Source organism: Mangifera indica, chromosome 10, assembly GCF_011075055.1.
Source record: "Mangifera indica cultivar Alphonso chromosome 10, CATAS_Mindica_2.1, whole genome shotgun sequence".
Classification (NCBI taxonomy): Eukaryota; Viridiplantae; Streptophyta; class Magnoliopsida; order Sapindales; family Anacardiaceae; genus Mangifera; species Mangifera indica.
The window spans coordinates 15,172,135-15,199,936 of NC_058146.1; the positions used below are offsets into that span (position 1 = coordinate 15,172,135).

Consider the following 27,802-nt stretch of genomic DNA (forward strand, 5'->3'; position numbering starts at 1 on the left):
ATCTTAGATCTAGCCGTTTGAATTCTTATATTGCATTTGTATCATAATAATCCATATTTTGTGTTAAAAAATTTTAACTTCAATATGATTTGAATGAAAATTGTATCGAATTTTTTTAATTCTAACATAATATTTTAATATTTAAATTGATTTAATTTGATCCAAATTAACTGAAAATTATTTATTATTTTTGCTTTCTAAAATGTTTTCATTGTTTTAATTTCTTATTAAATTACTCCAATATATTATTAATAAAACACACAATATAACATATTGTCTTACTGAAAAATAGTTTAAAAATAGTTTTAAATCACAGTAATACTTTGACTAGCTTAATCAAATTTTTACTACTTAAAAATAAAATAAAAATTTAAATAAAAATAAAAAATAATATGAGTAATTATAATTATACAAAAATACAACTATATACAATATATAAATGTTTCAAATTCTTATTATAAATATACAATATATAATTATAATATGAGTAAAACATTTAAAACAAGTCTATAATTTTACTAATTAAATCAAATTTTTACTACTTAATAATAAAATAAAATATTTGAATAAAAATAAATAATAATATGAGTAATTATAATTATATAAATATATAACTATATGCAATCTATAATAATTTTAACTATTGTGATTGGATGTTACTTTATCTTTAATTTAAAATTATTCAATCACATAATAACACATTATCTATATATAAAAAATATGTACGTATAATTTTGTTGATATAGAATTTTACCTCCTTAACATTACATTTGGAGCCCCTTCTAATAACATAATTTTCTGCAGCCATGAGTGGAAAATAAAATTAAAGTGAATCAAGAAAATATACTCAACACCAAGTTATTGTTGAAAGTGACAACACTTTCCTATAATGGTGACTCCTCTTTGAAGCTTTAATATATCTTCTTAATAAAATTTTTTTTTTTAAATTATTCTTTCCATATATGTTATTATGTGATTAAATATAATTCTATTTATAATTTCAAACCACTCATACAATTTTATTGGAATACCAACATTTAAGAATATAAAACTACTACTTTTTTCTAGTAAAGAAACCAAATTAAATGTCTCTATTGAAATAATTGAACTTTCATTATTTTCTATTAAAGATATCGAACAAATAGAATTGTGATTATTATTTTGTTTTTAAACTAAAAGATTAATTTGATATTTTTAATAAGAGATGGTAAATGTTTGTTATCTCTAATAAGGACATTCCAAAGATATTTTCAATTAAAAAAATCTAAAAAAATTAATATTTAATACATTCAATAGAAAAAAAAATTAACCCCTTTAATTTAAAAAAAAAGTGATAACTTAGTATCAAATGTTATATTTATACAAATAAAATAGTATTTAGATATTAATTTGGCAAAATTAATCTTCGGGTATCATATTCTCGCAAAATAATTTTCTAATTTTGTTATTATCATACTTGATTATCATTAAAATAATATTTTATGAAAAATTTAATTAAAATTTGAACATAATATTCAAGAAATTAATACTTGACGTAGTACTGAAGATTTTCCATGGCAGAATCCCACCATTTGGCTGCCACTTTAGCCCCGTCTACAAGGTAAATTATATGGTAGTCAATTATAAAGACAAAAAGAGCCAGTTCAGACCTTGACAGCGATAGCCCACCAGTTGGCTGAATTCAAAGTGTGAAAACACATCGACGGTGGAAGAAGAGTCATACTTTTTAAAGAAAAGTCAGATATAGAGCAAAAAATGGGGCCTGGAATGGAGCCCAAGAGGGTCCCTTGCTTGTTCATATGCACATTTGTTTTCTTCCTATTTGTTTCATACAGCTTGCAAGTTGCAACGTTCTTTTCCTTTTATTAAAATGATATATATATGTCTTGCCCTCTTATCATTATTTTAGACAACAATCCATTTTCATCCCTTCAATAATATCACAACAACCTGCAACTTTCTTTCTTCAAAAAATATATGGCAGAAACAATTATCTCTGTTATTGCTGAAAAACTTTTGAGTAAGTTGATAGCCCTTACTTCCAATCAAGTCTCCTTGGCATGGGGTGTCAAGAATGATGTACAAGAGCTTGCTGACACCTTAACTACTATCAAAGCTGTTCTCTTAGATGCTGAGGAGAAACAGATTCACAATCGGAGCTTGAGAGTTTGGTTGGAAAAGCTGAAGGAGGTTTGCTATGATGTAGAAGATATTTTAGATGATGTTGAGGTGGAAGATCTACGTAAGCAAGTGGTGAATCATCAGAGCATTACAAGAAAGGTGCGCCACTTTTTTTCATCTTCAAATCCAGTTGCTTTCCGTTTTGCATTGGGGTATAAAATTAAGGAGATTAAAAAGAGGTTAGCAAAAATAGTAGCTGATAAGAATAATTTTATTCTCTTTGAGAAAATTGATAGCACCCATGTTATTAGTTGGGAGAGGGAAACACACTCTTTTGAGCCTGTTTCAAATGTTATTGGTAGAGACAAAGATAAAGAGATGATTATTGACTTCTTATTGCATCCAAGTGATGGTCATGAAAGTTGTTCAGTCATTCCTATTGTTGGGATAGGAGGTCTGGGAAAAACCACACTTGCAAAATTTGTGTATGATGATAAAAGGGTGAGTGATCATTTTGAGTTGAAAATGTGGGTTTGTGTGTCGGATGAATTTTTTCTAAAAAAGCTTTTGATTGACATCATCAATTCTGCAACTGGGGAAAAATATATTCAGAAGAATATAGACCAATTGCAAACAATCCTACGTGATAATATAAGAGATAAAAAATATTTGTTGGTCTTGGATGATATTTGGAATGAAAACTATGAGTTATGGTGTGATTTAAGAAATTTACTAACAGAGTGTGTTAGTGGAAGTAAAATCATAGTAACTACTCGTAATGATCATGTTGCCTCAATTATGGGAACTGTATCTACATACAAGTTAAAAGGTCTTTCTCTTGATCAATGTTTGTCAGTGTTTGTTAAACATGCATTTAAAGAAGGTCAAGAAAAACAACATCCCAACCTTATAGAGATTGGAAAAGAAATTGTAAAAAAATGTGAAGGTGTTCCGTTGGCAATTAGAGCCTTAGGAAGTCTTCTTCATTCCTCAACTTCTGAACAAGATTGGATAAATGTGAGGGATAATGAGATATGGAAGTTAGGTCAAAAGGATAATAGCATTTTACATGCTCTAAAAATAAGTTATAATCATTTGTCGTCTCCTTTGAAACAATGTTTTGTCTTTTGTTCTATATTTCCGAAAGACTTCACATTTTATAACTATAACTTGATTCAGTTTTGGATGGCCAATGGGCTTCTCGAAGCCCACAATGAAAATGAAGATTTGGAAAATATTGGTATGCAATATATAAAAGAATTAATGTGGAGATCTTTTTTTCAAGATATTGAAGAGTTTGGTAATGGTGTCTACTCATTTAAAATACATGATCTAATGCATGATGTTGCCACATCATTGTTCCAAAACGAGGGCTTAATAGTGAAAGGGAGTAACCAAATTATTGCCAAAACTTCTCATCGACATTTATCATATCATTTGGATGCAAGTCAAGTAGAGGCTCGAAACTTTTTACCTAACCTGGGTAATTTAAGAAGCATTATGTTTTTTCCATCCATTGGAGAAAATATGCCTGTTAGCCAATCATTCTTAAAATTAATTGTCTCAAGATTTCAGTTTTTACAATCATTAAATTTACGTCATTTAAATATTGAAGCAGTGCCTAAAAGAATTGGCAATTTGAAACATCTGAGATATTTGAATCTAGCATTTAACTGGAAATTAAAAAAACTCCCAAGTTCTATTTACAAGCTACAAAGTTTGCAATTTTTATCGCTGTATGATTGCGAGAAACTAGAAGAGTTAACCACAGATGTTAAGCACTTAATTAGTCTCAGATTCTTAGCCTTAACCACAGTGCAAAAGCATCTACCAAATAATGGAATTGGCTGCTTGAATTCTCTTCGATTTTTATGGATTTACAAATGCAGCAAATTAGAATATTTGTGTGAAGATATTGGTCGCTTGAGAGTCATTCGAAGACTATGGATTTATAAATGTCCAAGTCTTATCTCATTACCACATGGTGTAAGAAGCCTAAGCTCATTAGAAGAACTTCGTTTGGTAGATTGTGTAAGGCTTAATCTTGATTTGAGCGCAGGATCAGATGAGCAACACAATCATGATGAACTCAATAGCACAAGGCCACCCCTTCGATTCCTTCAAATTGATAATTTTCCAAAATTGGTGAAATTGCCGCAATGACTTCTTCAGTGTTCGACAAACACTCTGCAATTCTTGTATATTGGTAGTTGTTCCAAGTTGAAGGCACTACCAGAGTCAATGCAAAAACTTCAAGTTCTTGTGGTTTGGAATTGTCCTGAATTGTCATCTCTACCCGAGGATATCAATCATCTCATCGCTTTGAGAGAACTAATAATTGAAGACTGTCCTAGACTGACGGAAAGATGCAAACCAGAAGCAGGTAAAGATTGGCCCAAGATTGCTCATATCCTGAACATTAAACTTGACGGAGAGATTATCAAGTCAACCGAAAATTAGGTATGACCGATCCATATCTCTTCTTCCTAATCAGTTAGTAGGCAAATATTCTTGACATATTTATTTGTTTCAAGTCAAAACTTTTGGTTACAATTTGATTGGTTTATCTTCAGATATGAATTTCAAAATTTGAACAGCTACAAAACTTAACTTCTTTGTTTCTCCTTCCTTTCTTTAACTTTGTTATTTTCTATGTATGCAGGGGAAACTTGAATCAAATGTGTGAGTTTTTAATCTCATAAATTCTTCAATTTCCATGAATCATGAACCCTAATTCAACCAATTGACCGGAGGATTTATCCATTTTACTTCTTCTATGTATTAAGCATTGGTGTTCGATCTACAGCTTCATGTTTTTTCAGGTACAAATCATTTAGTTTTTAGATTATACAATTTTAAAGATTGTTGGTTTTTTGTTTTTATATATTTTATTACTTTTCTACTCACCTTAATTGTGAACATGTATTGTAGGACTGAGGGAGATTAAGCCAAATGGTGCAGTTAGTAAAGCATTTCTTCCTCTAGATTGATCCAGAATTGTCATCTCTACCGGAGGATATGAATCATCTCAACTGTTTGAGGGAACTAATAATTAAAGGCCGTCCTAAGCTAAGGGAAAGATGCAAACCAGGAACAGATGATGATTGGTCCAAGATTGCTCATATCACAAACATTCAACTTGACGAAGAGATTATCAAGTCAACCGAAAATTAGGTATGACCGTATGACCAATCCATATCTCTTCTTCTTCATTTGGTTTAAAATTAGTACTAACAAAATACTGATCCTATTCTTTGTTTTATATGTATGCAGGGAAAACTTGAATCAGATGTGTGAGTTTTCAATGTCATAATTAAGTTCTTCCGTTTCCATTGAAATAGCCTAATTTGGAACACAAATTCCACTGAATGACAGGAGGGGTTATTTATTTTAGTTCTTCAATGTCTTCATGTTTTTCAGGTGCAAATTATTTGGCTTTTAGATGGTACAAATTGTTGGGTTTCTTAAATATTTTCTTAGTTTTCTGCTCACCTTAAAATTAACCTCATTTGTAAACATATATTGTAGGTCTCATGGAGACTCAGCTGAATGGTGCAGTTGGTAAAGCATATATTCCTCTATAGTTTGATTCAGAATATCATGTTTACAATTATAATTCAGCCTTTAACAGTGAATATAACTTCTCATGATGTGATTTTTTTAAATAAATGTTTGAGAATGTACAGAGTTTCCGATTTTATGGCAGCACATATTTATTCCAATAAAATTTCAGATTTTATTTCTATTTATGTTTTGATTGTCACGGTTATTATTATTTTTTTTAAATTTTCTCTTCATCCTTGACATCGTCATCTCAAGATTTGAAATGTAATTTTTGCATATTCATGTTTCTTAGTAAGATATATGATATTTAAAATTCTTTGGTTAAAATTTAGAGCTTTGCAGACCCTTGAGCATGAAATTCTAAAAAATAACTTGAAGTCAAAGATTGTTTTTATTGTATGTGTTGATTAAAGAAAGAAACCTGCTTTGGGATCCATAATATCTTAGTTTTAACATCTGGGATCCTAAATTTTCTTATTAAAAGGAGAAAGGAAAAAATAGTTGTTGAAATTCTGTTCTGCAAAGGATTAGATTACAGGGTGTTGATATTTGTGTTGCAAAACAATGTCTTTATGATTGCCAGTAATGTCCTTGGATTGAGCTGTCTTCTGAGAAACTTGGCCTATAATAAGAGTGCTCCACGATGTAAGCTGCTTTTTTAATTTTTTTTCTATCAATTGCTGTGCTGCAATATTTCCTCTCTTAGCTGATTCATTCGATACTGATCAATCTTCCTTTCCCTCTGGATATCTTAGAAATGTTGTGATCAATGTTAGCATGCCATCTGACATCGAAGAACATAAAAGTTTACAGACAATGTAAGTTAGTATTGTAATTCCATGAGTGTGCCTCTTATTGTTTGTGGGTCTTCTTTAATAGTTTTTTTCCCTTTCTGCAGGGATTTGGTTTTCAAAAACTTAATTGTGAAATCCCAAGTGCTTTGTTCAGTATTGATACTCTTACTTGTAAATTTGTTGAAGCTTACCTTCATATATTTAAGATTTGACTATTTTATTTAAGTTAGTTTTTTTAATTTTAGATTTTTATCTTATCCTTATTTTTTCTTTTAGCATTCATTATTTTATTTTATTTTTTTGTTGTCTCAATGGCCAGGTTTCTTGGAAAGAATGGCCTATCAGGAACCATTCCTCAACAAAAGGCTGTATATATTAAAAACATGTAAGCTCTAGCTTCAGTTTTCTTGAGAATTATGCGTATATATCATGTCGAATTAGATGGATGTTGTCAATATTTGTTATATCTTCCTCGACGGTTATGATTTGATATACCACATCCCTAGCAATTTTACTTCATACTTCAAAGTATAATTGATCTTTGCATTGGACTGAACAAGAATCTAGCGGCCAGCAATTTCATGTTTGACAGCTCAAGCATCTGATATATAGTCTCAGTAATGGGATATGCTGTGCTTTAACAAACATAACTAGTAATGTTCTCTGTGCCCTTCAGTATTTTCCCCGGATTGAATTGTCTGCAGAGCAATTTCCCCTGCTGTAAGAATACTCTGTGTTGTAAGCTTCTTTCTTTCAGCTGTATAATTGTTTTCTAAAATCTAGTATATTACCAATTTACCTTTCTCATGTATTGCTGTTGTTGCTTTGTAAAATGTCTGTTCATTAAGCTCTAGTTATGATAACAGGACCAAACTGATAGCGTGGTATACGCTTGCAATATGCAGATTCAAGTTTTGCATTCTAGTGTGGTGGTGAAGAAATGAAAGTTGATAGCACAGTGTATAAGGCTGATAACAATGATATTGTTGGAGCTTCTTCTATCTGATAGGCAATCAACAGGTTCAACACACATGTTCAAAATACCAGCTCACAAGTGACTGGCACTGCAGCCCCAGAGCCTTATCAGTCTTCAAGGCAATCGCCTGAATCACTTAGATACTATGGACTTTGTCTGGAAAATGGACCTTACAATGTAAGCTTGTCTTTTGTTGAGGCAACCTTCTTGGTAATCAAGGCTCACAAACATGGAAGAGTCTTGCAAGGCTTGTTTTTATTATCTATGTTCAGGTAAACTTGCTGTAGAATTTTGGTTCTTGTCCTTGAATACACAGCTTCTACTATTGCAATTTCATCTATTTACTCTCGTAATTGCTCCTGTAGGGAACTCTCTAGTCAATAAAAATTTGGCATATCAATAGAAGCAGGCAGAAATAGTATAGCAGTGACAAAGAAATCTAATGTGAATGTATCTAAGAACTATCTTGAAATCCACCTTTTTGGGTTGGTAAAGGGACTTGTTGCATCCTTCCAGGTGCACTACGTGATTCCTCTAGGCATTATATGCTTTAAGATGAGTTAATGATAATTGTACATTATATGTTTTCTGATATACATATAACTGAATTTTCCTACATCAAATTTCACACCAACTATTAGTATTTCATGTTAGAAGAACCAAACCATGCTGATTTTTGGTATTACAGTAGGTCTTGGAATTTTAGGCTTGATACTAATATTTTTAACTTTTTATGTGTAGATAAGAAGAAATAATGATGTTGCAAAAGGCAAGTGTCCAAGGGATTTTTAAAATAATAATAATCGAAATCTCATAAGTCAAGCTTGCTCGAGAGATATGATTTATGGTAATAGATCTGCTACTATAGGATACGCTTTCGATGGAATGGTGATATCTGTGAAACAACTTTCACTAGGATCTCACCAAAGGAAAATCAGCTTGTTGATGAAACCATAACTGCAGAGCAACATTGCAATTTTCTTATTATCCGGTTGCTGCATTCAAGGAACATGACACCTCCATGTAAATTAGTATCTTGAAAACCAAAGGCCTTGATCAAGTATTGTTTGGTATGAAGATGCTAACTGATGATCAATCTTAGTTCAAAATTTCTACTATGCTTTTTGCGCAGCAACTGTAACATTAATGCTTGTAATTTCTCTTCTTTGATTTACAATATAAATTTAAAAGTTTCAGAACAAAATAATAATTCTAAAACTTTATGTTCAGGAGATCATCATGCAAAATGCTCTTCAGGTTTTGCCTTTCATCACATAATCCTCATCATAAACTGGTTTGTAAAATCCCTCCACCTTATGTTGTGCTAGTGGATTAGATGGAATTGTTTAAACCTTGTACTTTGATACCATTTGTTGGACATTCGAACCTTAATAAATGCAAATTTGGTCTCTTCCACTGGAAAAACGTGGACCTAATAACATTTATGAAGTTCTCATAGCATTGAAGGTCAAGGTGGACCTTGTGGGTATAGCATGTCCCACCACATTAAACCCACCAACATGTTCCTCTAGCTAGTCATCAAAAAGAAGAACCCAAAAAAATCTCTAAAAGCAAGGGTTGGATTCGAATTGAGTTGAATGGGGGTTTGGGCATGTTCGAATTGATCAGAGATGTTGTCAATAAGATGAATAATATTATTAGTGAGATAAATAATATTACAAGTGGGATAAATAGTGTTGTTAGAGGGTGATTTGAATTGAACTGTAGTCTAACTATCCAATTGAAACTCTAGTTCGAATCAAGCTAAACCAGTTCGGTTCGAATCCACCCTCACTAGAAGCCAACTCCATAGCCAATAATTAGGCCAAATGACTATTTCCCACCCAAAGTATGCGTTTTTGTCAAGTTTCCCCCCATTAACTTTAAAAATACCATTTACCTACTCATGACCAGTTAAAATTAACGGTTTCAAGGGTAAAATCGTCATTTTGTCTGTATTATTAAAAATAAACTTAAATTTGATTTTATTTTCCCCCCTAAACCCTAAAAACTAACAATTTTCCCCCAACCCAAGTTTTAAAAAACTGCATTTTCCCTCCTAGAGTTTTCAATTTTCTGAATTGGTTTTTCGGCACCGTTTCTTCCTCTCTAGCGACCTCCAGGCCACTCCTCTTCCTCTCCGGCACGGCCTCCTTCCAGCAATTGTCCTGAAAACTATCGTCGACGACCTCTGACCAAGATGAATCGTCTTCGTCCAGAGACGAAGACTCTTCATCGACGAGGAGTCTTCGTCGTTGACGAAGCCTCGTCTTCGTCTCTGGAAGAAGATGATTCGTCTTTGTTAGAGACAAATACGTCATGAAGACTACTCGACGACCGTGCCTAGCATAATCACCTGAAGAAGGCCGCGCCGAAGAGGAAGAAGAGTCTCCTAGAGGTCGCCGGAGAGAAAGAAACGATGCTAAAAAACTAACTCTGAAAAATTGAAAACCCTAAAGGGGAAAACGTTATTTTTTAAAACTTGGATTGGGGAAGATTGTTAGTTTTTAAAATTTTGGGGGGGAAAATGAGACAAATTTTTTAGGGGTTAGGGTTCCGTTAAATTTAACAGCCCATGGGTGGGTAAATGGTATTTTCAAAGTTGATGGGGGAAAACTTGACAAAAGCGTATACTTTGGGTGGGAAATAGCCATTTGGCCCCAATAATTACAATTGCATAAAACAACTTTTAAGCATCTTCAACTTCAACACTTATTGAAGTTGAGGGATTGTTGTTACCAGTTCAACTGATTCTAATGAGATCTCCACATAATAATTCATTGCGGATATATGTTTACCCATCTACGTTCAAAGCATGCTTTTAAAAACTAGCGGTTCGATCAGTTGAATCGTCACTTGCTAACAAAAATAGTTTCAATTCACTTGAAAACTGTTTTTGAAGTTAGAGCAGATTGGATGGGACGATTTGAATTGGGTGACATAAAAAATTTAATTTTTTTAATTTGTTATTTGGACTTAAACCAAAGTTCTCATATATTAATTTTAAGTATGTATACCATCGAACTAAGTTTATTTTAATGATAAAATAATTCAAAATATATATTTAATGATAAATCATACAAAATTGTTTTGAATATTAACTTTATGCACAAACAAAGACGTATCATTATATGATTAAATAGTTGAAAATTTAAAATAGAACAATATTGATTCATATGATGACACATTATTGTTTGTATACAAAGTTGTGCAAAGTGATCTTTACAAGAATCTCTCTGCTCAAATGGTTGAAACTAAGGTCTAATGAGTCCAAAACAAACAATTTTCTATTGCTTTTTGAAATCTCACCATAGAGATAATTACATGAGAGATTGAGCATATGAAGTCCCCATAAAATTCTTATTTCGACTGTAAATAGATTTATAAATAATCAATTATAAATTTGAAATAATACTCAATTATATAATGATATATTATTGTTAATGAATACTCATTATAAAGTCACATAGAATCGCTGAAAACAACATAAAAGTAAGAGTAAAATTATGTGTATTGAGTTCTAATTCGAAGTACAGGATAAAAATGTAAGTCATAATAATTACATTCATGAAAAAATAGTTAAACATCAAGTTATCATTTGCATATTTATCAAAATAATTCAAAGTAGATGATAAAAAAGTAAGTCATAATAATTGTTTTCACGTGACCTGTTTTATACTCTAACTGGAGATTTCTATTTTTAATAGTTATCAATATTTATATGGGAACTCAAAATAAAATTATTGAGTTAACAGATTCCTTCTTGACTATCACTTGTTTTCGCATACAAATAGCATATGATCAATCTGACTTATTATCATGACATAAATAGTCTTGTATTTATATACCATATAAAACATACGTGTCCATATCAGATCAAACTGTGACATCTAAGGTTGAATGATTAACAGTATACTAGTACAATCCTATGATGAATCATTAACTACCTTTACAAGTCCATGTGATTCATCATTATCAGTTATGTTCAAAAAATAGTTAACTAATTGTTAATCCATATTATATGACTTTTACAGTCACTCATACTAATATCATTTCATGATAGTCAACAGAAGCATTTAACATGTCTATTGTGCGATGTCATTGCCTAATTGGCATCATATACGTAGAAAAGGCTTCAATGATTTGATCTTCCAAAGACTATATCATCCAGACAATTCACATGCATACAAAATATTTAATGAATAAATAAATAAAGTGAGGTATAATAAACATGTGAAATACAAAACATTTCTTTTATTAATATTTAATACAAGAGGAAAGCCCTTGAAAACGATAATATGATTGGTTCCTAGGGTATGCACTAACAAATCCTATATAAGGAAGCATAAATCAATATAAAAATATATATTAACATAGGAAAACATATATATAGGATATACTTGAACATAGGAACACATATATTTGGAATATATTCTAATATATTGTAACACCATCTCAAACTTGAGTTAACAAATGATTTGCTAAATTGAGTTTGTAATACAAGTCAAAAGGTGAAGACTTCTACTAACTAATCAATAAAAGGTATGAAAGTGAGTTAAACGATGTCACTAACAAGATGACAATATGATAGTACCAAACTAATGAACTTATTTTTTCACGTAAGTGACAATGTGAATATATCAAAAGGAAATGCTGACATGAATGTTTGACTTTGATACTATCATGAGAATTGAATAAATTGTATTTTTTGGTATATAAAATTGTCTGAATGATACACAAATTTATAGAAGTCCTAAATTCTATATAAGAAAACATAAATCAACATCGTAAATATACAATAACACATAACAAGAAAACATATATTAAAAATATATGCTAATCTAGGAAAACATATATTAGGATAAAGTAGTGTTATGTATACAACTTTTTTCACAAACAATGACGTGTTGTCATTTGATTAGATAGTTGAAAATTAAAAATAAAATAATATTCAATCATATGAAAATATATTATTATTTATATACAAAATTGTATATATAGTTTCATTAATTTGGGACATATTATAATATAAAAACTCATATATTTGAAATATATTCTAACAAATTCTAGCAATACCAATAATGATAAGTTGTTATATTATTGAGTGGTTAATTTTAAATGTAGCAACGAGTTATCTCAGCATGATGCACAAATTGTGGGCATAATCTGAAATTTTGCGGGTGTGCCATGGTCAACAAATAAAATAAGATATCTCATTGCCTCAAGGGAAGACTTGCACAAATTAAAAAATTAATTTTTTATAAATTAAAGAAAGTATATTTTTGCAAACCAACTTACAAAAATGCTTACAAAAATGGCTAATTGTACGTGGGTCTTGAGATTTGATACAAACAATACAATTCGTCAATAAAATTTAATATCATTTTTAATTATTTTATATTTAATTTAAAATTATTTAATAATATAATAATATATTATAATTATATACTATTTAAATTGATTGGACATGGAAGACCGAGGTCACATAAAATATCTTAAAATTTTAATTTTAATTTTAAATACAATTTTAATTGAATTTAAATTTCATTTGAAGTAGAAGACAATCTTCTATAAATGCCATCAGTCTTTATCCTCTCATCACATGGAACCGTGAGCATCTTGCAATTAATGCAATTTAATGTTGGATGTTTTATTTTAGCAAACGCCAACCTCGCAAAAACGACACCCTCCTCATTTATTGCAGGATACTGAAAGTCGACAGCGCGTCGTACATACGTCTTTCCCCTATTTATTGCCTTCCCATTAATTTCAACACGTGGATTTCATGTCAGGCTGTTTTAAATACCCGATGTTGACGTACAAAGTCAACTATTTCCAAACATCCCTTAATTTGGAAAATGACATGAAAGTCCCGTAATTTTTAAAATACTGAAATACCCCTTTTCCCTTGTGGAGTTTTATTAACTTAACTATATTAATAATTCATTTAAATTAATTAAAATTGTCTATTTTGTATACGTCTGAACGTTTTAACCATTTTTTTTTGGATTATACAAAATTAATTAAAACTCAATTTAATGCAAGTCTTATCCTTGTCTCTTACTTTAAAAATAGATTTGATAAATAAGTAGATCAGTTAGGTGTAGACTAAATTAATGTAAGTATAGTTGAAACAAGTATAAATTGAAAACAGATCAAATTATAAAGATAATAATTTCTAAACTCATACCCGATTTGATTGGTAAGGATTGATTCATGGGTTATCTATTAATATTAATTATTTATTATTTCTCTTTTATTTTTATTATTTTAATATATTATTTTTTAATATTTACTATTTTTCTCTTCAAATATATAAATATTCTGTGAAAAAACGAAAATTTATCTCAAATTATAAAAATAGTCTTTTTATAAATTTAGAGAATTTTAGCATTAAACATTAAATGAATATTTATAATAAAATGTTTAATGCCATATTTTTTAAATTTGTTTTCAACATAACAAATTTTTTAATTTTAAGATATATTTGAGTTCATTTTATGTAAAAAAAAAATATATGAAATTTGTATTGAATGTATTATAAGTTTGATGATAAAGCGGAAAAAAAATAAATTAAAAAAAAAAGTGACCCACTGGTAATCGTGAACATACCTAACCCACTCTTAAAAATTCATTATCCACGAATATAGGTCCAAAATTTTGCTATAATCATACGTGATTATCATTAAAATAATATTTTATGAAAAAAATTAAATTAAAATTGAAACATCATATTCAAGAAATTGAAACATCTAATTTTGATACCGAAGATTTTCCATGTCAGAATCCCAGTCCTCTTAGAAAGAAAGAGAAGTCAATTCAAATTTGGCTTTATCCAGTGGAACGTCTGATCCGCATTCTTGCCAAATTGACTAATTCGATGTGATTTATATATAAATATTAACTTACTTTAGATTTCGGTTAAATTCAATAAAGCTGTTGAATTAGAAGTTCTGTCTACAAGCTAAATTATAAAGACAAAAAGAGCCGGTTGAGAACTTGACAGCGACAGCCCACCATTTGGCTGAATTCAAAGTGCGAATAACACATCAACAGTGGAAGAAGAGTCATACTCTTTAAGGAAAAGTCAGATATAGAGCCGAAAATGGGGCCTGGAATGGAGCCCAAGAGGGTCCGTTGTTCATACGCGTATTTGTTTTCTTCCTATTTGTTTCACACAGCTTGCAAGTTGCAACTTTTATTAAAATGATATATATATGTATGTCTTGCCCTCTTATCATTATTTCATACAACAATCCATTTTCGTCCCTATAATAATATCACAACAACCTGCAACTTTCTTTCTCTAAAAAATATGGCAGAAACAATTGTCTCTGTTATTGCTGGGGAACTCTTGAGTAAGGTGATGTCCCTTACTTCCAATGAAGTCTCCTTGGGATGGGGTGTCAAGAATGATGTACAAGAGCTTGCTGGCACCTTAACCACCATCAAAACTGTTCTCTTAGATGCTGAAGAGAAACAAACCCAAAATAAGAAGCTGAGAGTTTGGCTGGAAAAGCTTAAGGAGGTTTGCTATGATGTTGAAGATGTTTTGGATGAAATTGAGGTGAAAGATTTGTGTAAGCAAGTGATGAATGGTCAAAGCATTTCAAGAAAGGTATGCCACTTTTTTTCATCTTCAAATCCAATCGTTTTCCGTTTTAGGTTGGCTTGTAAAATTAAGGAGATTAACAAAAGGTTGGCAAAAATAGCTGCTGAAAAGGATGATTTTAATCTCAGTGAGAAAATTTATAGTAATAATATTTTAGGTTGAGAGAGAGAAACCCACTCTTTTGTGCGTGCTTCAGATGTTATTGGTAGAGATAAAGACAAAGAGGAGGTTATGAAAATTTTATTGTGTCCAAGTGATGGTCATGAAAATGTTTCTGTTATTTCTATTGTTGGAATTGGAGGTTTAGGAAAAACCACACTTATGTATAATGATGAAAAAGTAAGTGATTATTTTAAGTTGAAAATGTGGATTTGTATGTTAGATGAATTTTCTCTAAAAAGGCTTTTGATTGACATTATCAATTTTGCGATTGGGCAAAAATATAATCACGAGTATGGACCAATTGCAGAAAATCCTACGTGATATTATAAGAGATAAAAAATATTTGTTAGTCTTGGATGATGTTTGGAATGAAAACTATGAGTTGTGGTGTGATTTAAGAAATTTACTAATGAAGTGTGTTAGTGGAAGTAAAATTATAGTAACTACACGTAGTGATCGTGTCGCATCGATTTTGGGATCTATATCTACAAACAAGTTAAAAGGTCTTTCTCTTAATCAGTGTTTGTCAGTGTTTGTTAAATATGCATTTAAAGAAGGTCAAGAAAAGCAACATCCCAACCTTATAGAGATTGGAAAAGAAATTGTAAAAAAATGTGGAGGTGTTCCATTGGCAGTAAGAGCCTTAGGAAGTCTTCTTTATTCCTCAACTTTTGAACAAGATTGGATAAATGTGAGAGATACTGAGATATGGAAGTTAGATCAAAAGGATAATAGCATTTTACATGCTCTAAGAATAAGTTATAATCATTTGTCGCTCCCTTTGAAACAATGTTTTGTCTTTTGCTCCATATTTCCAAAAGACTTCACATTTTCGAACTTTAACTTGATTAAGTTTGGATGGCCAACGGGCTTCTCAAAGCCCACAATGAAAATGAAGATTTGGAAACTATTGGCATGCAATATATAAAAGAATTAATGTGGAGATCTTTCTTTCAAGATATTCAAGATTTTGAAAATGGTGTATATTCATTTAAAATACATGATCTAATGCATGATGTTGCCACATTATTGTTCCAAAATGAGGGCTTAATAGTGAAAGGGAGTAACCAAATTACAGCCAAAACTTCTTATAGGCATTTATTATTTCGTTTGGATGCAAGTCAAGTAGAGGCTTTAAGCTTTTTAGCTAACCTGGGTAATTTAAGAAGCATTACGTTTTTTACACGTGTTGGAGAGAATATCAATGTTAGCCAATCATTTTTAGAATTAATTGTCTCAAGATTTCAGTTTTTGCGGTCATTAAATTTACATAATTTAGGTATTGAAGCAGTGCCTAAAAGAATTGGTAATTTGAAGCATTTGAGATATTTGGAACTATCATCTAACCCAAAAATAAAAAAACTCCCAAGTTCTATCTACAAGCTACAAAGTTTGCAATTTTTATCACTGTTTGATTGCGAGAAACTAGAAGAGTTAACCACAGGTGTTAAACACTTAATTAGTCTCAGATTCTTAGCCTTAACCACAGTGCGAAAGCATCTACAAAATAATGGAATTGGCTGCTTGAATTCTCTTCATATTTTTTGGATTCACAATTGCAGCAAATTAGAATATTTGTGTGAAGATATTGGTCGCTTGAGAGTCATTCGAAGACTATACATTTTCGATTGTCCAAGTCTCATCTCATTACCACGTGGTGTAAGAAGCCTAAGCTCATTAGAAGAACTTCGTTTGAAAAATTGTGTAAGGCTTAATCTTGATTTGAGCATAGGATCAGATGAGCAACACAATCATGAAGAACTCAATAGCACACGACCTCCCCTTCGATTGCTTCTAATTAATAATTTACCACAATTGGTGAAATTGCCGCAATGGCTACTTTGCTGTTCGGCAGAAACTCTGCAAACCTTGCGTATTAAAAATTGTACCAAGTTGAAGGCACTACCAGAGTCAATGCAAAAACTTCAAGCTCTTCGGGTTTGGAATTGTCCTGAATTGTCATCTCTACCCAAGGATATCAATCATCTCATCGCTTTGAGAGAACTCATGATTGAAGACTATCCTAAACTGACGGAAAGATGCAAACCAGAAGCAGGTGAAGATTGGCCCAAAAATGCTCATATCCCGAAGATTGAACTTGATGGAGAGGTTATCAAGTCAACCGAAAAGTAGGCAAATATTCTTGACATAATTATTTGTTTCAAGTCAAAACTTTTGGTAACAATTTGATTGGTTTATCATCAGATATGAATTTCAAAATTTGAACAGCTACAAAACTTAACTTCATTGTTTCTCCTTCCTTTCTTTAACTTTGTTATTTTCTATGTATGCAGGGGAAACTTGAATCAAATGTATGAGTTTTTAATCTCATAAATTCTTCAATTTCCATGAATCATGAACCCTAATTCAACCAATTGACTGGAGGATTTATCCATTTTACTTCTTCTATGTATTAAGCATTGGTGTTCGATCTACACCTTCATGTTTTTTCAGGTGCAAATCATTTAGTTTTTAGATTATGCAATTTTAAAGATTGTTGGGTTTTTATATACTTACATATATATATATTATTAATTTTCTGCTCACCTTAATTGTGAACATGTATTGCAGGACTCAGGGAGATTACGCCAAATGGTGCAGTTAGTAAAGCATACCTTCCTCTAGATTGATTCAGAATTTCGGTGTTTACAAATATAATTCCAATAAAATTTTGTGCAAATGAACAATTAGTACACTCTAAGTTTATTCCAATAAAGTTTCAGATTTTATTTCTTATTAAAAATAAAAAACATTAGTTGTTGAAATTCTGTTCTGCCAAAGAGTAGATTACAGGGTGTTGGTGTTTGAGATGCAAAACAATATCTTCGATTTTTACGGATTCACAAGTGCAGCAATTTAGAATATTTGTGTGAAGATTTTGGTCGCCTGAGAGCCCTTCGAAGACTTTGGATTTTTGCATGTCCAAGTATGATCTCATTACCACGTGGTGTAAGAAACTTATTGATAACTTGAACATGAAATTCTAAAAAATAACTTGGAGGTCAAACATTGTTTTTATTGTATGTGTTGATTAAAGAAAGAAACTTGTTACAGGGTTTTTTAAAGAAAGAAAATAGTTGTTGAAATTCTGTTCTGCGAAGGATTAGATTACAGGGTGTTCATATTTGTGATGCAAAACAATGTCTTTATGATTGCAGGTAATGTCCTTGGATTGAGCTGTCTTCAGAGAAACTTGGCCTATAATAAAAGTGCTCCACACTGTAAGCTGCTTGTTCTTTTTTCCGGTGTTTGATTTTTTTTCTATCATTTGGTGTACTGCAATATTTCCTTAGCTGATTCATTCAATACTGATCAATCTTCCTTTCCCCCTGGATATCTGACATCAAAGAATATAAAAGTTTATAGACAATGTAAGTTAATAATGTAATTCCATGAGTGTCTCTTTTTGTTTATGTGGGTCTTCTTTAATAGTTTTTTTCCCTTTCTGCAGGGATTTGGTTTTCGACAACTTAATTGTCAAATCCAAAGTGCTTTATTTTAGTTTTTTGTCTTATCTTTATTTTTCCGTTTAGCATACATAATTTTGTTTGTTGTCTCAATGGCCAGGCTTCTTGGAAACAAGGGCCTACCAGGAACCATTCCTCAGCAGAAGGCTTTATATCTTAAAAAAATGTAAGCTTTAGTTTCAGTTTTCTTGAGAATTATGTGTATATATCATGTTGAATTAGTTGGATGTTATATGCCAATATTTGTTATATCTTCCTTGAAAGTTTTAGATGTTCAAATGTTGAAGAGGTATTGGTGCCGAACGCTTCGTGAATAGATTAAGAAGAAAAAGAAATGAATCTTATCATACAAACTGAAGAAGAATGAAAAATGCACTACTGCTACAAATATATATCTTGGAATTAGGCCATCCCATTAAATTTTAAAAAATCTTGACTATAATTGCATGCACTCTCTTGTTACAAGTAATTGATGAAAGCAATTGAAAGTCTTGATTGAGTAGTTTCTTTCCAGATTTATATGCGTATGGTTCCTATTCATCTGGTGTTTAAAATTCTATTTTGTGGAGATTTATCTTACAATTATTTCTCGAGTTATGATTTGATGTACTACATCCCTAGCAAGTATACTTCATACTTCGAAGTATAATTGATCTTTGCATTGGACTGAACAGGAATCTAGTAGCCAGAAATTTCATGTTTGACAGCTCAAACTTCTGGTTGGTTATAGTTCCTTTTTCAATATATAAGATGTCAGATTTTTTTCTTCTGAAAAAATGCCGTTGCTGAAAGGAAAAAATAACTAGAAATATATAGGCTCAGCAATGGGATATGTTACCTTTCTCCAATATTGCTGTTGTTGCTTTGTAAAATATTTGTTCATTGAGCTCTAGTTAGGATAACAGAACCGAACTGATAGCGTAGTGTATACGGCTGATTCAAGTTTCACAATCAAGTGTGGTGGCAAAGAAATGAAAGTTGATAGCATAGTGTATACGGCTGATAACAATGATATTGTTGGAGCATCTTCTAATCTACTTGATGCAGAAAAACTGGCAATTAGTGATGCTGATTTGTTTTCTGATAGGCAATCAACAGATTCAACACACATGTTCAAAATACTAGCTCACCAGTGACTGGCACTGCAGCCCCAAAGCTTTATTAGTCTTCAAGGCAATCCCCTGAATCACTTAGATATTATGGACTTTGTCTGGAAAATGGACCTTACAATGTAAGCTTGTCCTTTGTTGAGGCAACCTTCTTGGTAATCAAGGCTCACAAACATGGAAGAGTCTTGCAAGGCTTGTTTTTACTATCTATGTTCAGGTAAACTTGCTGGAGAATTTTGGTTCTTGTCCTTGAATACACAGCTTCTACTATTGCAATTTCACCTATTTACTCTTGTAATTGATCTTGTAGGGGACTCTCCGGTTAATAAAAATTTGGCATATCAATAGAAGCAAGCGGAAATAGGAAAGCACTTGACAAAGAAATGTAATGTTAAAGTATCTGAGAACTATCTTGAAATCCATCTTTCCGATTGGTAAAGGGACTTATTGCATCTTAGTGTCATTCCAAGTATGTTATGTGATACCTTTGGACATTATATGCTTTAAGATGAGTTAATGGTAAATGTACATTATATGCTCTCTGATATACATATAACCGAATTTTCCTATTCAAATTTCACACCAACTGTTGGTATTTCTTGTTAGAAGAACCAAACTATGTTGATTGTTAGTATTGCAGTAGCTCTCAGAATTTTAGGCTTGATATTGATATTTTTAACTTTTTGCATGTAGATAAGAAGAAATAATGATGTTGCAGAAGGCAAGGGTCCAAGGGATTTTTAAAATAACAATGGTTGAAGTCTCATAAGTCAAGTTTGTTCGAGAGATATGTTTTATGGTTGTAGATCTACTACTGTAGGATACGCTTTTGATGGAAGGGCGATATCTGTGAAGGAACTTTCACTAGGATCCCATCAAAGGAAAAATCAGTTTGTTAATGAAATAGCTACCATATCTGCAGAGCAACATCAGAGTCTTTCCATTGTGCTTTTCTTGAAAGCAACTATGACATTAATGCTTGTGATTTCTCTCCTATGATTTACAATATGAAATTTGAAAGTTTCAAAACAAAATAATAATTCTAGAACTTCATGTTCAAGAAATCATCCTGCAAAGTGCTCCAGGTTTTGTCTTTTGTCACATAATCCTCATCACAAACCTATATGCAAAGTCCCTCATTTATTGCCTGATACTGAAAGTCGTATAAATTAATTAAAACTGTCCATTTTTTATGCCTGTAAACGTTTTTTTACCCAATTTTTTTTTTTTAGTTTATATAGATTTAAAAAAAAAAAAACTCAATTTAATGCAAGTTTTATTGTTATCTCTTATCTTAAGAACCTTAGATTTACAAATATTTTTTATCCAAAATTTCATCTTATTTATTAGTTATATAATAAACTATGATTAGTATGGTAAAACTATTTATTTTGTCAAAAATAATATATTTTTAATTGATAAAAAGTTTAGACATAAAGAACCATATAAATACATTTGCGTAAATATTTATTATAGATTTTAGAGTTCAACAATTTTAAAAAAACATATATTTCTTGATTGTATACGTATAATTTGTAAACTATTGATTAGTTTACAAATTATTTTAATTATTTTTTTATAATATTAAGAATGTAATTATAAATTCAATTATAATAAAATCTTCAAATATTTATAATTGTTAAAATTCTACAAACATTTCAAGAGTTTATTGTAGTCATTCATAAATTAATATAATAGAATAAACAATGAAGCACATTGTCAAAGGTAATAATAACCACTTAGTTAAAAAATAGATTTAAAATTTATTAAATTATTACTATTACTTACCATAATACATTAATACTTCTAGAATTTGGATTAAAAATTATGAAAAAGATTGAGGGGTTTAAATGAAATACTTAAAATTTAGGGTGAATTGGATTGATTCCGTCTATTATCTATTCAAAGCTCCATTACAACTTTCAATTGAAAATCTATGATAAATTCAATTTGAATTATAATTTAAATCTTGATTTAAGTTATTACATTGAATTAATTCAAAATTAAACTAAGTTAATTATATCAAACTATAATTTATTTACTAGGTCAAACAGATCTGACTATTATATTGATATTATGATAACATCAACATGAATAAAATCCTTTTTAAAAATTTATTATGTTATATTTACGATTCACTCAAGCGATTGGTTCAATAAAATACTTAAATAATTATATATTTAGTATTAACACAAGACGGAGAAAATGTCAGCTCAATGCCCCAAGAGTAACTTGAGTGATAAAAATTGAAGCATTCAAGCAACAAATAAGACTTAGGTTTGAAATTTGTTGACAATATATCAATATTAAACTATAAACTTATTTAATGTAATAATTATAAGACTAATAATTTGACTTGAAATATCACCTATGAACAATATTATGCAAACCTATTTTAAATACATTCTTACTATATTATCATATAATTCGATATTATTTTATCTTTAATTTAAAATCACTCAATTATATAATTATATATATCAAATATATATATTTATATATTTAAATTAGATACATATAATTTTATTGTTCACTTGTCTGATGCAAACGATTTAAACCTATTTAAATTGTAGAAATATCTCATTCCTAACTTGAAAAAGATTATCTGGCTCCCGCTAGCTGTGGCTCTTCTTTATTAATTTAAAGATATTATGGACTTTAAAATATTATGGACTTTGTCTGGATCACTTAGATATTATGGACTTTGTCTGGAAAATGGACCTTACAATGTAAGCTTGTCCTTTGTTGAGGCAACCTACTTGGTAATCAAGGCTCACAAACATGGAAGAGTCTTGGAAGGCTTATTTTTACTATCTATGTTCAGATAAACTTGCTAGGGAATTTTGTTTCTTGTCCTTGAATACACAGCTTCTACTATTGCAATTTCATCTATTTACTCTCATAATTGATCTTGTAGGGAATTGTCCAGTTAATAAAAAATTGGCATATCAAAAGAAGCAGGCGAAAATAGGAAAGCACTTGACAAAGAAATGTAATGTTAATGCATTTGAGAACTATCTTGAAATCCTTCTTTCTGGTTAGTAAAGGGACTTGTTGCATCTTAGTGTCATTCCAAGTACAATATGTGATTCCTTTGGACATTATATGCTTTAAGATGAGTTAATGACAAATGTACATTATATGCTTTCTGATATACATATAACTGAATTTTCCTACTCGAATTTCACACCAACTATTGTTATTTCATGTTAGAAGAAACAAACTATGTTGATTATTGGTATTGTAGTAGCTCTTAGAATTTTAGGCTTGATACTGATATTTTTAACTTTTTGCATGTAGATAAAAAGAAATAATGATGTTACAGAGGGCAAGTGTCCAAGGGATTTTTAAAATAACAATAGTTGAAGTCTCATAAGTTAAGCTTGTTTGAGATATATGATTTATGGTCATAGATCTACTACTGTAGGGTACACTTTCGATGGAAGGGCAATATCTGTGAAGCAACTTTCACTAGGATCCCATCAAAGGAAAAATCAGTTTGTTAATGAAATAACTACCATATCTGCGGAGCAACATTGCAATCTTTTTATTATCCTATTGCTGCATCAAGGAAACTTGATGCCTCCATGTAAATTAGTATCTTGAAAAACAAAGGTCTTGATCAAGTATTGTTTGGTATGAAGACGCTAACTGATGATCAATCTTAGTTTAAAATTTCTGTTGTGTTTTTCTAGCAAGCAACTGTGACATTAATGCTCGTGATTTCTCTCTTATGATTTACAATATAAACTTTGAAAGTTTCAAAACAAAATAATAATTCTAAAACTTCATGTTCAAGAAATCATCCTGCAAAATGCTCTAGGTTTTGCCTTTCGTCACATAATCCTCATCACAAACTTGTATGCAAAGTTCCTCCCCCTGATGCTTTGGTGGTAGATTGGATGGAATCATTTAAACCTTAGCCTTTGATACCATTTGTTGGATACTCAAACCTTAATAAAGGCTAATTGGGTCTCTTCCATTAGAAAAACATAAAGCCTATAACATTTGTGGAGTTCTAGTAGCATTTTGGGTCAAGTTAGACCTCATGGGTATAACATGTCCATTGCATCAAGCCCACCAACATGTTCCTCTAGCTGCTTATCAAATAAGAGAACCTTAAAAAATCTCTAGAATCTAGGGTTAGATTCAAACTGAGTTGAATCTGGGCTCGAGCTTATTCGAATTAATCAGAGATGTTATTGGTGAAATGAATAGTATCAATGGCGAGATAAATAATGTTATAAATGGGATAAATAGTGTTATTAGAGCGTGATTTGAACTAAATTATGGTCTAACAACCCAATTGAAACTCTAGTTCAAATCAAGCCAAACACCAATTCAAACGAAACCAATTCAGTTCGGATCTACCCTCACTAAAAGTCAAGTCCATAGTTGATAATTACAATTGCATGAAGCAACTTTGCCCACTAGCAGACATCTTCAACTTCAACACTTACTAAAGTTGAGGGACTGTTGTTACTAATACAATTGATTCCAATGAGATCTTCATATAACAATTCATTGCAGATATATGTTGATCCACCTATGTTCAAAGCATGCTTTTAAAAATCAGTAGTCCGATCAGTTGAATCATCAACTGCTAACAAAAACGGTTATGGCTCATTTGAAAACCGTTTTTGAAATTACACAAATTGGATCAGACGATTTGAATTGGGTTACATAAAAAATTAATTTTTTAATTCATTATTGGGACTTAAACCAAAGTTCTCATCTATCAATTTTAAGCATGTGTACAATCAAACTAAGTTTATTTTAACAATTTATTTATTTTATTGATCAAATAAATTATACAAACTTGTTTTGAATATTAATTTTGAACAATTAACTAGTCCAACCATAGGTCAAATGGTCAAACCTCCCCTTCCATTGAGTTGATGTCCAATCCAATCCAATTCAATCATATGAGAACATATTGTTATTTATACATAAAATTGTACATATAGTTTATTAATTTAGAATATATTATAACATAGAAAATCATATATTTAAAATATATTCTAACAATACCAATAATGATGAGCTGTCATATTATTGAGTGTTTAATTTTAAATGTAGCGATGAGTTATGTTAACACGAGTTAGCATGATGTATAAATTTTGGGCATAACCTAAAATTTTTTGGTTGCACTTAGGATTGTACCATTGGTGATGGCATTTCTTGGCTGTGTAGCAATCACAGGTTTTGTCCATATGAGAACATTTGATTTTAAGATCAGGGCGATCACAAGTTTTGCCTAATATACCATGTGTGGGGGTGACCCTTGGTTAGTTGTGGGAAATCATAGAGCAATCAAGGCTTAGACCAAAGTATGTTAGGGAATATGGTAGTGAAACAAAGAACTCATAACCCAAACTATGACCCAAGGGAGCCTAGACCATTCTACAAGCATAAAGAGGGTCTTTTTATGGGCGTAAGGTCGCTCAACTCATACTCAACCCAACCTTTTATGGTGCTAAGTGTTTGGACTACTCTGTTTTAGCATTTAACCAACCCATACGAGTTCTAATGTACAAGATCCTTGATTTTTACCAAGGCAAGTACAAAGTATACTTTCGTATAGATTAATGGTAAAAGAGGTTTGACTGGAGATTGTTCACAAAGAGATTATAAACTTTTGCCCAAGACTTAAATATTATTACTCAGAAAAAGAAGTCATAGAAAGACAGAGATGTGTTGAATGATTGATGATCCCTTCTGAGAAAAGGGAATGCTACTTATAGAAAAATTTTACAAAGGTGGAGGATGCCAACTGTAAAGCATATTTAAAAAATGCAAACACTTACATCACTTAGACATTATCGTTATAACAAGTCGCACACGTGATAAAAGTAAAGAAAAAGGCAAACTTTAATTATATAAGTTGTTGGTATATAAAACCAAAAATTGACATTATCAGAGGGTCAGGCCAGGAGACGTGGGAGGATTTGGTCCATATGACGAGGGTCCATGTAATGAGGAGGCAGTTGTGTTTTTTGTGTGAAAGGCAATAAAGGCATCGATAACATCAAAATCAATATCTTCAATTGATTCTTCTTGTTGAGAGAAAAAGTCATACGTGATAGGAGAGTTACCACGTGGAGAAGAGTCGTGAAGGTAAAAAACTAGGGCATCAGTAAGAGGAGGATCAGCATGAAACACAAAGTGATTATGAATATATGTACATAAGCTTTGGGTGTAGAATACAGGAAAAGAATCTTCTTGTAGGTATCGATAAACAAAAGAGTCTTGATCATGGTAAGGATATGTTGATGGATGGGCATCTGGATGGACTGGGACAGGTGAAAATTCTCTTTTAATAGTTAGATTCTGCCATGTGGATAATGATAATTCGAGAGACTATTGTGGAGAGATGTCCATGTCTTGATGTGAACTAGAGGCCTATTGGGTTGGTTGAATAGAGCTTGTCAGCTTGTGTAGTTCATTGAGTTTGACATAAAAGGAATCTCTTGCTTTTTCGAGCTAAGCTGTATAGGAGGCAGGATATTCTTCCTAGGAGTATCATCTATAGAAGTAGGCCATACTTGATGTGGGATGATTGAATTGGCTTTTGTGATTAATCTTTCAAAGTTTTGGTATTCTTGTGCGATACTTTTGGAGACTGTATAGGAGATATACATACTTACGGATGTTGGTCTCGAACAGAACCTTTTTATGGTATTTTAAGACTTAGGCCTTTCTAAATATTGGGCTTTTATAGGTCTATTAAAACTTTAGTAGTCCAATTAGTACTGGAAAAAAGTACAAGTCCACCAAGGAAGGTGATACAACCATTGGAGAAAGATTCTGAAAGGAACCAACTATGGATTATAGGGTCTATTTTTAATTTGGTTGAGTCATATGAGCATTAAACTTACTGGAAACTTGACTGCAATTGTGTACTTAGCAAGCAGGTACCACAAAACCAAAGGGAATTCCAAGTGAAATCTTTTGCAGGGTTGTGGACTGAGAATAAGGTTATGTAGGGGAAGTCTGGATGGATGCTAATAGAACCAAGGGTATATGGGCTAGTGTTTTGGATAACTTTGGTCTGATAGGAAAACATGAGGTTTTTAAAAGTTTCATTTTCATCAATGGGTAAGGTGGAAAAGATTGAAGGAAATTCAAAAGGTAAGTCAGTTATACCAAGACGTAATAGGTTGGTAGAAGTCATGGTATAAATATGGAGTAGGGGTGTGTAAAGGATAATTGGCTTAGGAGGCTTTTTATAGGTGGGTCAAGACAGATAATCAGGGATAATATTGTTTTTTTCTTTGACATGTCTGATAGTGAATGAGTAATTGACAAACCATTCATTCCAACACATGAGTTATGGATGAAGGAGTCTTTTTGATTTGGGCACAAGCATGAATGGGAAGGAAGTCATGTCTGTTTCCACAATGAAGTGATATCCACTCGGTTGGAATTCAAACTTTTCAATTCTACGCTTGATAACTAGGATTTCTTTAAAGGTGGAATGATAATGTTGCTCAGAGGGTTTAAAGTGTCCATTTTTGTAACCACACACGTGTTTCTTTCCATTAAGTTCTTCAAGGAGAATAGTAGACCAATGTTCATCATTTGCATCTGTCTATAAAATACGGGTTCCTTCTAAAAAAAGATTGAGAGGGGGTAAGTGAGGAATTATAACTTTGAGCTTTTTTATAGAGTTGGTTTGGACATCTGTCCAAGAAGAGGGGTCTTTTTTTAGTAACTGGTAAAGGGGTTTGGTAAGGTGGTTGAGGTATGGGACAAATTCAGAGACATAATTGACAATACCTAGAAATTATTGAATTTGTTTTTTAGAGAGATTTTTATCAAGAAAATCTTGCAAGTGGATTCTAATGTAAGGTTGAGGAACATAGGATCCGTTAGAGATTTTTATTCCTAAGAATTTTATGAAAGATTGTGCTATCAGCATTTTCTTCTCAGATAACATGATTCCATGAGTTTTGACCAGATTATGGAACTGAGAGAGGAGGTTAACATGGTATTTG

The 27,802-nt window shown here is 31.3% G+C and overlaps 4 protein-coding genes across 33 annotated transcripts in view; all 4 read left to right on the plus strand.

The window, feature by feature from the left end:
* Positions 1-20,086, plus strand: part of LOC123227490 (probable LRR receptor-like serine/threonine-protein kinase At1g56130) — a 191,347-nt gene extending 171,261 nt beyond the window's left edge. The window contains exon 20 of the mRNA XM_044652345.1: positions 19,784-20,086. The gene's annotated coding sequence lies outside the window, so the exon portion shown is untranslated. The remainder of the gene's footprint in view (positions 1-19,783) is intronic.
* LOC123227516 (putative disease resistance protein RGA1) overlaps positions 1-27,802 on the plus strand; it is a 124,449-nt gene that overhangs the window by 18,900 nt on the left and 77,747 nt on the right. The window contains exons 2-3 of the mRNA XM_044652458.1: positions 17,524-17,683; positions 17,801-17,965. The gene's annotated coding sequence lies outside the window, so the exon portion shown is untranslated. Of the gene's footprint in view, positions 1-17,523; positions 17,684-17,800 lie in introns of the transcript that reaches the window.
* On the plus strand, positions 1,652-7,795 carry LOC123227509 (putative disease resistance protein RGA1). Of its 29 annotated transcripts, none has more exons than XM_044652433.1 (9): positions 1,652-4,581; positions 4,784-4,943; positions 5,053-5,295; positions 5,395-5,541; positions 5,650-6,503; positions 6,584-6,650; positions 6,799-6,864; positions 7,156-7,217; positions 7,346-7,795. In XM_044652433.1, the coding sequence occupies exon 1, from the start codon at positions 1,978-1,980 to the stop codon at positions 4,282-4,284; it is 2,307 nt and encodes a 768-aa protein (XP_044508368.1). In that variant the 5' UTR covers positions 1,652-1,977; the 3' UTR covers positions 4,285-4,581; positions 4,784-4,943; positions 5,053-5,295; positions 5,395-5,541; positions 5,650-6,503; positions 6,584-6,650; positions 6,799-6,864; positions 7,156-7,217; positions 7,346-7,795. The 29 variants fall into 29 exon arrangements, with proteins under 29 accessions (XP_044508368.1, XP_044508365.1, XP_044508371.1 ...); XM_044652430.1 differs by having other exon boundaries at positions 7,385-7,795; XM_044652436.1 differs by lacking the exon at positions 6,584-6,650 and having other exon boundaries at positions 5,650-6,330; positions 6,441-6,503; positions 7,385-7,795.
* On the plus strand, positions 14,677-17,379 carry LOC123227524 (disease resistance protein RGA2-like). 2 transcript variants are annotated; one of them, XM_044652498.1, is made up of 2 exons: positions 14,677-15,073; positions 17,129-17,379. In XM_044652498.1, the coding sequence occupies exons 1-2, from the start codon at positions 14,771-14,773 to the stop codon at positions 17,360-17,362; spliced, it is 537 nt and encodes a 178-aa protein (XP_044508433.1). In that variant the 5' UTR covers positions 14,677-14,770; the 3' UTR covers positions 17,363-17,379. The 2 variants fall into 2 exon arrangements, with proteins under 2 accessions (XP_044508433.1, XP_044508435.1); XM_044652500.1 differs by having other exon boundaries at positions 14,679-15,073; positions 16,792-17,235.

What these genes read in the sequence shown, in the direction of transcription:
- LOC123227509 (XM_044652422.1), top strand. Translation starts at nt 1,978, where the DNA reads ATGGCAGAAACAATTATCTCTGTTATTGCTGAAAAACTTTTGAGTAAG.
- LOC123227524 (XM_044652498.1), top strand. Translation starts at nt 14,771, where the DNA reads ATGGCAGAAACAATTGTCTCTGTTATTGCTGGGGAACTCTTGAGTAAG. An exon ending in GTCAAAGCATTTCAAGAAAG is followed by an intron (nt 15,074 to 17,128) that starts GTATGCCACTTT and finishes ACCAAGTTGAAG; the next exon opens with GCACTACCAGAGTCAATGCA.